This window comes from Salvelinus sp. IW2-2015, unplaced genomic scaffold, assembly GCF_002910315.2.
Source record: "Salvelinus sp. IW2-2015 unplaced genomic scaffold, ASM291031v2 Un_scaffold596, whole genome shotgun sequence".
Taxonomy (NCBI): Eukaryota; Metazoa; Chordata; class Actinopteri; order Salmoniformes; family Salmonidae; genus Salvelinus; species Salvelinus sp. IW2-2015.
This window is the reverse complement of record NW_019942582.1, coordinates 36,513-48,621: the sequence shown is the minus strand read 5'-3', so window position 1 is coordinate 48,621 and position 12,109 is coordinate 36,513. Positions and strand designations below refer to the sequence as shown.

The 12,109-nt window shown below is 42.2% G+C and overlaps 1 protein-coding gene across 1 annotated transcript in view; it reads right to left on the bottom strand.

Moving 5' to 3' along the window:
* gramd1a (GRAM domain containing 1A) overlaps positions 1-11,317 on the bottom strand; it is a 31,918-nt gene extending 20,601 nt beyond the window's left edge. The window contains exons 1-3 of the mRNA XM_070438218.1: positions 11,033-11,317; positions 10,233-10,431; positions 5,876-6,995 (exon numbers count right to left, since the gene is read on the bottom strand). Of these exons, the coding sequence (XP_070294319.1) occupies positions 5,876-6,324 (449 nt within the window). The 5' untranslated portion in view covers positions 6,325-6,995; positions 10,233-10,431; positions 11,033-11,317. The remainder of the gene's footprint in view (positions 1-5,875; positions 6,996-10,232; positions 10,432-11,032) is intronic.
* Positions 11,318-12,109: the final 792 nt, after the last annotated feature.

The following is a 12,109-nucleotide window of genomic DNA, read 5'->3' as shown; positions in this document are numbered from 1 at the left end:
AGCACTACACAGCTAATTCAAATAACCAACTCAACATCAAGCTTTGATTATTTGAATCAGCTGTGTAGTGCTGGGGGGGGGGGCAGGACCAAGTTTGGGAAACCCTGCAGTACAGTTGAGTGATGATTCAGTGACATTGCAACTAAATTGTGTGCACAGTCAAAGTACAGTAGGCCTAATTATATCCACATACAGGCCTACCCAGGGGCACTAATAAGCTTGTTGTGTTCAGTCTGGGAGAGTGTGTGCCATAGAGATCCTATTAAATTACTAGAGGAGATTTGTAATTGAACACTCAAAGTTCCAGAATGGAAAATGGCAGCCATATTGGTCAGGGAGAATTCCAAACAAGTCTAATTGGAATGAATGGCAGTAGAGGCATAATCCTAATTTTTCTTAAGCAGGAAAATAAACGGTATGTGATATCAAAAATTGAGAGAGAATTAATGTCAACGTAAAATATTATCATATCATACATTATACAGTTAAAGGTTTTATGCACTTTTCGGTATAAATGTGTGTTTTTCTAGGAGGCTGAGAGTGCTATTATATGATACAATATCAGTAGGCCTACTTGTTACATTTACAACTTGTCTAAATCCTATCATCAACTCATTTCAGACAGTGTATGGCTGTGGATTGACTGCATTGTGTGAATGGGATGTTACAATATTGGCAGTTGATTTGACAAATAAATGGAATCATTCCTCTAAAAAAGGCTGGCTGGCTAGCTAACATACAGTGCAGATAAATTCAATTGTAAATATTTTTTTATCACAGAAATAGAAAACCATGGTTGACCAACTCCCTGACCAAAATGGTTTAAGTTTATCCCATCATAAGAAGGATCATGTCCTTTCTAGTATTCTAATTCTATGGGGTGTGACCCATCATACGTCACTGGTGTAACCCGAACCGGACATTATCCTGTTCGTGTCAAGCTGTCAGTGAGTTTCCAAACTAAATCACACATCATGCAAAGTAGAGATGCAAACGACTGTTAAATGGAACTACCACAATATTGCATACATTTTATTTAGAGTTCTGTTTTTAGAAGATTACTTTCAACCAAGTACAGCCTACTGTAAAAATGAGTCAGGCGCAAAATTAACGTTACCGCCATTCATAGCGCCTGTCAGACAACAGAACGTAAACAACGATAGAATGTAACTCCGTGAACTCGCGCTGTCTACGTGAGATATGAATTATACAAGTACAATAACAGATGCTGTCAGAAATTACCCAAGTCATCTCGCTGATTTCAGACTGCTATAGACGCAAACGTACGGCAGACACGGGTTCCGAAATGGCCATTCGAATCAAACGACGTTCATATCCTTTCTACCAGCCCATCCATCTTTCAATTGGCAATCACTGACTGCCCACAACTACTGACCCTCCCAGTTCCCCACCCACATGGATACGAGTGTCGCCTATACCTTTATGAAAGGCATTTAAATACGAGGACAAACGGGCAAAATATTTCAATTTGGAGGGCAGACTGCCCTATTACGTAAATAATAATATTGCCACTTACTCTACCATGTCATGAGGTGTTTTCAATTTGGACGTGATGTCCACACGCTGCTTCATAGTATCTGTATCACTATGGCACCGGTCCTGTGTGCACAGCGCCGAGCCAGCCGACGCTACACTGTCCATCCCGATGTCTGTTTTGTCGGATATAAAAACGCACAGCGGGCCCGGAATAGAAACAAGCACTTCATGTGCGACCTGTTTCACTTCCCCATAACTAACACCCTTCCCTCGCAGGGAGATAGCCCGAACTCAACCAGTCTCCTATTCTGTGTCTGGGCAAGCTAGCGTTGACAAGCTGCGCCCATAAGTAATCCGTACTGAACACACAGGCAGCAGAGAGAGGGGGGAGGAGGAGGCACAAGAGAGGCCCATGCACAGTAGCAGTGCACTCTTAAGGGGAAAAAAAGGTGCCATCTAGAACCTAAAAGGGTTTTTCAGAGAACCCTTTTTGGTTCCAGGTATAACCCCTTTGGTTCCATGTAGAACCCTTTCCACAGAGAATTCTACATGGAACCCAAAATAGTTCTACCTGGAACCAAAAAGAGTTTTACCTGGACAGCCAAAGAACTCTTTTGGAACCATTTTTTTTTTTGTAAGAGTGTAGCGTTGAACTGAGAGAGCCAAATAAAATAGGTTTTTAGAGTACTTGTGAGTTATTTTAAAATCAATGAAGACGGTATTGGGAAAGGTTATAAAAGAGAAAATCCAAGCATGAATTAGGGCCAGTTGTAGACAGATTATATATAGGCCTAACATGGTGTAATAAAATATCACAGCTGTTTGCTAACATGGTTTATCACACTGACTGTACTTATCCAGTACTAAAACAGTGCTGCCCGCAGTGTCCACCTGGCCGAAGCCCACCCAATCCTTTAACCCTCAATCGCTCTGTCCATCTCTGGATTAGAGACCCACTGAGTAGGATACATCATAATCCATGCTGTACAGATCCCCTTCTCTTGCTCGCTCGCTCCCTCTCTCTCTGTAATCTGCTTTTCTGAGGTCCAGGAGTGCCTGCTGTAATCTCTTCAATTCATAGGGCAGGCAGGAGAGGGGGGGGGGGGGGGTGAAGAAGGGAGCAAGAGAAAGAACGAGAACATGTGAAGACGAGAGAGAAAAATAAAGAGGGGGCAAAGAAGATGGGATGCTCAAATCTGGTCCCTGGCCCATTCAACAGAAAGTAATTTACCAAAGAGCAGTGGTTGCACATCGTTGATGGGGAGAGATCAATGTTCTTTGGGCTAATTAGGTGAGTGGTGTTTTAGGCCTGTGCGCCGCACATTTTGCAGGTGAGGCCCTGTTCCAAACTATCTAGCAGAAAAATGGCTGAGTGGGAGGAGACCTGAGCCAAAACTCATTAGTCAACGTTAATCCAAACATAAATATGAACAGTGGGCGACGCCAAACACCTCAAATATAGGCTACAGAGAGACAATGGCCTGGCCTAAAGACAATTGATCTGCAGTTGTTTTTCTGTGTCGGTGGATTATCAACTGGGATTATGTGGCCAGCAGAGAGGGGAATGGGGGGGACGGTACAACGGCAATTACTCAATTAGATATCCGTCTGCCAAGCAGGTCAGGCCTAAACAGACAGGGAGGACATGTATCAGCTAGTAGTTTTCCCTTCACCTCAGTTAACTTAACCCCACTCTGCAGGTAATGTTTGACGAACTGTTGACTAAAAAAAAAACAGCCCAAGGGTGAAGAACATATGCCTAACCTACTTTTGAAATGTGATGGGTTTTAGTTGTTCAGTATCAAGTGTGCATGCAACAGTGGTGGAACTGAAGAAAACATGAACCCCTCCCCCACCCACCATATTATTGTCATCCATCCTCTGTTACCCAACAGATTAAGAAGAAATGTTACTAGGAAATTTACACGTCATGTTTGTCTCACATTAGCACTTTGTTAAACCGTCAAAGTGCAATCTTTAAGATGTTAACTGACTTCATGACTGTGGTGCTGAGATCTGATAGCCCAACACACAACAGTTGGCTATTTACTAGCCTTATATTGGAAGACGTTTCCGCACCGTCGCTCAGACTATCGCTACAATTATGCTACTGCTTAGACAGTTGTGCAGTCAGTGTTGTGCAAGTGACTGAGGTTTGATCACCACGGGAAAGTGCTTTTAAACCACTGAGGAATCCAACTTGGTCTCTGATAGATAAACACACAACACAGCTGTCCCCAACCAACAAAGTGTTGGGGTAAGACAAAAGGAGCCTATAGACTATGTAGCCTATCTGAGGTTAAAGGTATAGGTAATATCACCTTAGTAGACTAAGGCTAATATTTAGCCTAACTATCAAGTCTCTACAATAGGATGACTGGGAGATGTGGCTACACAGCATCTTGTAGGAACATGCCTCGCATAACATATCTCGCATTTCTCCACGTCAGACTGTTTCGCACACGAGTTGTTGGCCTCTGATTCGAATCAACTGCCACCCCCACTAAGCACCCTGAATACTCAACTGTATTAAAACTCATTATTTGCATTAGAATCCTTCCATGTTCTTCCAATGCAAATCGTTATTCAGATCCCCATGGAAATAAGCCGTCTGTTGAGACCACCACAGCGGCCACGCAGAAGTCATTAGCCTAACCATAACTGAAACGCCTTCATTGGCCTTAATCATCCGTTCCCGTCGGGGTGTGGCTGTCAATTGTCAATTATTCTCATCTACACTGTGGGTTTATTTCATGCAACAGGACAAAAACAATGGTAACCAAAAGACATGAAATGAACTGGCTAGTGTTTTAATGATATAAGAATACTGTGCCTCATTGTATTAATGCGTCCAGGCTAAATGGGAACGAGTACAAATAGTCTCAGGCCTAATAATTTCACGTGTCCACTCAGAGGGTCAGCAAAAAAAATATTCCAATTTAGAGTCAGTGTTACAAAACACTGGAATAAAACAGAAAATGCCTGGATTTCACCACAACTTGATCAACTGTATATATAGCCATTGATTCTTGACGATTACAACTTATGTCGTACCCCATTAGAACTGATATTAGCTTTTTTTTTTTTTTTTATGTAAACCATGTAAAAGCAAAACTATAAATTTTGATAGCATTGATGGTCAGTCCTTATATCCATAGCACGGGCTATGAATTTAAAAGTGGTTACATTTATCCAGGCCCATCCCTTAGCTTTTTATGAAATCAGAGGCGGGGTGGCCACTTTGTTATTGTTTCAACTAATTAATATAGCTTTAACCACCTTATATAGAAAATACAGGCAGTATCATTAAGGAGCTGTAAAATTAATGTCAGAGGTCTATCTAAGTAATGTTTCATTAAACAAAACCTGGGCCAATAAAACTGGTTGGTAAATGAACAGGACAAGGGCACTGCTGTTAATGTGGAGCGGAGAGAGGAACACCCTCTGCCTGCCTGGATGGTCATTTAACAGGCTCACCGAGAACACTGCAGCACCACCAGAGACCCCCTCCAATTGGACAGAGGTGACATCAGACGAAGGGTGGGCTCCTATTGGCCGGCGGTGATGTCATGGATTCTAAGCAGGATGAGCGGTGCACACAAACCCGCCTCCCTGATCCTTGTGACTGACCAAGCGGAAGTGTCTCTCCCTCTCTGCTACAACATATAGATCTCTCGTTTCCCTAACATTTCATTTAGCCTACTCTCTTTTCAGCCTCATGCCTTTGTCTTCATATGCTTATTTCTCTCCCTCAATTTTACAATTTATCTAGAATAGAATTTAAGGTGCAGGCTTACTTCAATTATGGCGAGGTAGCACCTTTTATATTGTGACCTGGGCTAATGATTTTGTTCTCTGAAATATTATAAGAGCATAATGAACATGCTCCTCTGCCTGCCTGAACAAATCAAACTGTGACATAACCCAGATTGGAGTTCACCAGGACTAACAGCATAATCTGCCCTCTGCGGGTTTTAGTGCTTAACCAATAAGCCCTCTGCTGTGCCCTTTCCAAATAGTTGGCTTGTGGTGTGCCATTACAGAAAACTCCACTCCAATCGCTGTCAAACAACAGTGACATTTATTTTATCTGTGACACACCATTATCAGTCTCATCTAATGTAATATCAGTGAAGTATGTAGCCTGTGAATTCTCATTTAACCTAATGCTTAGATATAAAATACACTAAGTGCCTTAAGTTACAGTTCCCTGATTCAGTACATTACAAGGCCATGAACCAATGTGCTGCAGCTTGCAAATAACTGAGCCCATCCCTAGATGGGAGAGCCTTGAGGGGGGTCTGAGGTGAGTCTGCAGGGAACCTGAGGCCTCTGGCTGCCTGGCTGTCCTAGAGGAGATAGAGAGCAGAGCACTGACCTGCAGCTGTCCCAGTCAGACTCCCTGCTGAGCAGACTCCTGAGGGACCAGCGTGAACGATGGCCGAGAGACGAGCTACGTGACCAGGAGGTGCGAGACGACGGGGGTAGCAAGAGGTCCAGGGAAGGGCCCAGGACTGCGTCCTCCACATGGGGGGGCAAGAGGGGTGAAGGGAGAGGTGAGGGGCTTCTTTGAGGAGTTGCGCTCCCCTTCACCCTCTCCTCCTCAGTGCCGTTCCCCCGGGGTTTGGATGACTCCTCTTGTTCTCCATCGCTCCTCTTCTTGGTCCGGCCTCTGCTACGGTGGCGGCGGGGAGGCCGGGGGCTGGGAAAGTGGGACCAGGCCTCGGTGTCTGAGGACGGGGGGAGGATGTTCAGCGTGGGGATGGGGACGAGCTGGTTCACCCCGCTTTCTGGTCCGGCGGTGGCCAGCACAGACATGGTCATCATTCTCAGAGCAACTTCAGACCAATTGTTTTACTTCAAAACACCCCAATGAAGGTTTGCTGTGGCGAAGCAAATGATGCTGACACCAAGTCAGGATGTTGAGGAAGTTGGTCTGAGATCCGATCACAACTTCTGCTTTTTGGTACAAATCAATTGTCTGGTCCTAGACCTGCTAGGCTAACATTTGTGAATGTACCTCATGTTTCCAGTGACGTCTAGATGGTGCAGTATGAAAGATGCCATTATGGAAGGCAGGTTTTATTCTCCATGGTAGTGCAGGGCATGACAGTACTACACTAGGATATAGCCGTTTAGCTTCTCCTGCTAATTTCAGTCAATAATGTTGCAGCAGGAAACCAGGGTGGGACCCTCATTGAATTAAAAAAGCTAATACAATGCAGTCTTCTCCCTCTCTAATATTTTCCAACTCTCCACCTCATGCTCTGTGCGTGGGGATTCTTTGCATCTTTTTGTCAGTAGTCTGTAGTTATGTTCCTCACTTCCTCCTCTTCTGCAACTCTCCCCTCTGTCCGATGTCTCCGTCGATGTGCCTGCTCTCCCTCTTACCTTCAGCCAAGTTCACAGGGCGTGCAGTCTCACATTTGGTCTCATCATAGCAACAGTTGAACTTGCGGTGGGAGAAATAACAATCTATGTCCGGCTGTAGCAGGGGGCTGAGGAGAAGAGAGACTGTAGTATTGGCTAACAGTCTAATTCTCCCTTAATAGACAGAAAAAAACTAACATTGTAGAAGATCAATTTTCTGGACAAAAGATGATCCCGGTTACTTTGATACATGTTGATGTCTATTTCTATTGGTTTTGAGAGCTGACCTCAAATGGTATCAGGAAGTACTGAATGACACAGACAGCTTGTTTTGAATTATTGATCGTCAGAGAGACAGATCGATGGAAGTTATGTATTCCGTGTCCAATATCAGTGGTGTCTGATTGCTTTCGATGCATTGTTTGGTTGGAAATTGCTGTGAGGCAGATTTTGCAGCTTTGCTCCCTTCTGGTATTAAGTCAGTAAAAGTGATTATAGTGCGCACTTGGAGTCAAATGCTGAGAGATTACGCTATTAAAGCACTTTTTAAAAACAAAAAACATACACAATACGTACAACAATCCTTTATCCCATCTCAAAGATTAGCTCAAACACCCCAACAACACCGCCCCTCCTTCAAATCTCAAGGTCCAGCTCAACCACATTAACATCCCCTCTTTTCATTCTTAAAAGCTGCAATACGTAACTTTTGGGGCGACCCGACAAAAATCACATAGGATGTCTAAGAAGCGGTAGATCTGTGCACTATTTCTATGCTCCCCGTTCTTAAGTTTCGTTTTTTGCATCTTTTACTTTTGGTTTTGTACACCAGCTTCAAACTGCTGAAAATACAATATTTTTGAGTATGAAAAATATATTTCAGCGGTTTAGATGGTACTATGATTCTCTACACTATACTCACTTGTTTTGTCACAAACTGAAATTAGGCGACCAGGAAATGGCAGAACGATTTTAATCGACAATGACAAACACAAAAATCAACTCTCTCAGCCAGACAGCACAGATGATGCAGAACATATGTTATATTGTCACAGACATGATAATATGTGTGTGTGTTTATTATCTAGCTTCTTTTGACCAATTCAATTTGTATAATTGTTTTTACCTTTACCTTTTTGTTTTTACCTTTACTTAGTCAGTTAAGAAGAAATTCTTATTTTCAATGATGGCCTAAGAACAGTGGGTTAACTGCCTTGTTCAGGGGCAGAACGACATATTTTTACCTTGTCAGCTCAGGGATCTTGCAACCTTTCGGTCCAAGTCCAATGCTCTAACCACTAGGCTACCTGCCGCCCGGCAGTGCAGGCACTCGTTTTAGTCCAGGCCCAAGCCCTACAGTCTATTTGGTCATCTGTTTGCATAAGAGAAATCTTGGCATGCTCTTGTTTGCTAATCCATGGTAATACTCGTGTGACACTCTCAATCTTTGCTTCACACACAGCCATATCTTGTAAACTAGCAATAAAAACACACCACAGAGATTCAGATGGGCTATAAACAATCATCAACAGCAAGGACTTCCCCAAATCATGTTTCCGTAGGTGCAATACTAGCCTGGCTCCAGTCTTAGAAGTTATGATGACACAAAACGCATGGGTAAAATAGGATCATGGCATAGATGACAACAATTTTGTTCAGGCAGGGCCAAGAAGTTATCAGTTGGGTTGCTATTATTTACAACTTCAACGTCGTCACGTCAACTTCAAACGCTTTTCAATACAGTAACATTATCCAGTCTGTATTCAATACAGTCTGTCTAGTTAGCTAACGTTAGATATCTAGTCTTTGGTTGGTACAATAAAAATACACTATTGTAACTAACTTAGTTAGCTAAAATTAGCCTAGCTAACTGGCTTGCCAAGCTTTCAATATCTTCAGAGCCTATGAGGAAGTTGCCAACAACGTGATTCTACATCTCCTGCATTGATTGCTGTTTGGGATTTTAGGCTTGGTTTCTGTCTAAGCACTTTGTGACATCTGCTGATGCAAAAAGGGCTTTGTAAATACATTTGACTGATTGCACAAAACACACTTTAACCGGTTAACATTTGCATTCAGTTCCTACCTCCCATTTGATGAATTTCCCCCATTTCGATTATCTTGCTCGGCTTCGAAAACAAGCCGAGCGACAGTGCGAGGAGCGATATTAAAATCCACATTTTCACAGGATCCCATCAGCAGCATCCTTTTGAAATATAAAACCCTCCACTCCTGCTGCCAACACACCAGGCAGCTCGCCGAAATAGACCTGACTGACAAGATAGGTAGCTAGCTAAAACCAAACTTCCTTGCTAAATATACACGTAGCTAGCTACTGGTGGAACATAGAAGCAGTCAACGTATTGTTTATTCCAACATTTGCCTAGTTGAAGCGAGCTAACTGTTGGCTAGTTAGCTAACAACACCATTAGCTAATTATGCTAACGACGTCGTAAACCAGCTAGCTAAGTACCGGGTAACGCGGTTCGTTGTCTGCTGGTCTGACGTTAACTGGCTTGCTAACACTAGCTACATCGCTTGCTGGTATTTATTGTGCTTTTATCTTGTTGTCTTATAGGGGAAACTTTAATGTTTCCCATTTTTGTGTCTAGCACTTTTGGCTAAATAACTTCTGCAAGACAGAAAGCGATCGAAGCGGAATCTCAACAGAGCCAAACAAAAACTTTGAAGAGGGGGGCATCAACAGTCATATATATTAGTATATTTCCTGACTACTTCTAAAATGTAACATTATGATTCGAAGCAACACAAATATCTCACTGTGGGTTGATTTTTATGCTTTAAAATATTGCTAAATAATAATACATTGTTACATAATAATTTTTTAATTATAACCCTTTCCCCAAAACTTGTGGTACAGTCTGGTGATAAGAACGCTGGATGACAAATAACGGGTTCTCATGATGATTGGAGCACTTTAAGCGAATCAAACGAAGCTATATCCTAGTAGGGCGGGCTTAAAACGGTGAAACTTTATTCAGCCGCAGGTGACTGAATCAACGCCATCTCAACGATCAACACTAGAATACAAATTGCATGGATAGCGCCCACAACAATCTGTCAATCTGTAATGCCTCTCAATTAATGACTTAATACCATGGGAGCTGTTTAAACCATGTCCAATAATGCAGATAGAAATGTATAGATGAAGGCCGGGAATAGACTTGTTGCGCCCTCTTGTGATTCAAGTGTGTGCAGTCACAATAATGATATGCAAAATAATGGACTTAAGCACGCTTAAAATTTCACACAGAGGAAAAGTACAACAAAATACACATATTTAAATTATTATGAAACAACCTTGATATTATTGATTAATATAGGTTTATTAGTCCGGATCTCACCTTTATGAGGTAGGTCACAGTGGTCCACCATTGCTGCAACGCTTGTGTGTGTATGCTGCTATCGGCTACTCTCTCTCTCTCTCTGAGCTGTAACTGATTAATTTCGGGCCGAGCTGAGAGATACGATATCCATGCAGTCGAATACTTTGCGGCTGCAGGCGCCTGGGTGAAGGACAGGTCACCTTGTTCTGGTAGAAGACTGAAAGCAAGAAGGGGATATTGACAAGGAACAAGAGCATTTGGTTTCACCACTTGGACATTCTATCAGAGAAACAACAGACAATACAGTAACCTATGTTTTATAATAATAATTAATAAAACTGAGAATTTTAGAAGCCTAACAAGATGTATGTATAAATGTATAATATTTAGGTTAATATGAAAGTGCAATGGTCAACAACAGGTCAATATTTGTGTATGACATCTAGACAGGGGCAGAGACATGGACAGTGTTCATGCACGTGACAATATTTACTTACAATATGCTCTCTCTGCTCACCCTCGTTTCCATGTGTAGGCATATATTGTATAAGTACCTGTGTAACTAGGCTATAACATTGTTGTCTTAGCCGTTACCTCAAAAACTTGTGAAAAGTTTTTCAAGAAATAGACTGCTCAGTATACATTTTGTCTACATCATGATTGATACTTCAGGAACAAATGGGCTACAGGGCTGTATGTAAAGTGCAAAGAAATATCAAATCAATAAAATACGTTGGTGTGTTCGTTTGTTACATTTAATATGATAAATAAACCACTTTAAATTTAAACAAATCTATCACACTATTATACGTCCATACCTGAATAATGTTGCTGGTAAAAGCTGCTCTTCTCACAGGGGTTTATTAGTTTCACTCGAGCTTCAGTTTATCAGACTATTTTACGAGACAATTATTCAGAAGAATAGCCAATAGTGGTCGCAATTACTTAGCATTTTCAGAATTCCCTCTTTGTTTTACATCTTCGCGCTTCATGGTATTTTACATCCGGTTATAAACACCTGGACAGCTCCAGTTCCATGGTGCCAACGACTCAAGGAGAATCCGAGTTTATGCCTGCGCAAACCAGGTCACGGAGAGATGTGTTGCTGAACGCTTCCCTTCGCAGAATGGGAAACTAGAAACCAGATCTGGGCTAAAAATAAAAAACACCAGCATGTGTGGTTTGGAATAGAGGGTAGGTGTGTGTGTGTGCGCGCGTGTGTGTGTGTGCGCGTGTGTGTGTGTGTTCTATACAGGAGTGGTGAAAGCACAATAACAAATGGATACCCCCCCCCCCTCTACATCAACAGGCATCAGTTTTCATACACAACTGTTAACTGTTTATCATGAGTCATATTTGCTTTAAAGCTTTAATGTTGTCACCCTCAAGGTCTAAGTAAACCTGTGTGTGTGTGTCTGTGTGTGTGTGTGTGTGTGGTGTGTGTGTGTGTGTGTGTGTGTGTGTGTTGTGTGTTGTGTGTGTGTGTGTGTGTTGTGTGTGTGTGTGTGTGGTGTGTGTGTGTTGCATCACATGAGAATGTCCTAGACATACAAATAGACCTAGACATTCGATGAAACAGAGATTAATTGCATCTCTTGTTATTGCGCATATCAAATTACTGTACATCAGTAGAGCACATTTCATTAACCAGCTGAGATTTCCTCACATAACAAATACACTTGAAAACATGTGAGGTAGACATGTGTACATACAGACAAGGTAGAGAGGTGATGGATGGCATGTTATTAGATCCTCATAGGCTATCTGCTCCTTGGGTCTTTTTGTCATTATGTTGTCCTTCAGTCATCTGTTTTGTGGACCTTGCCTTCTATTGCAATAGCCTTGTGTTTCCAAGTAATTTTGCATTGAATGAGCTTCAGATTCCTGATAACAGA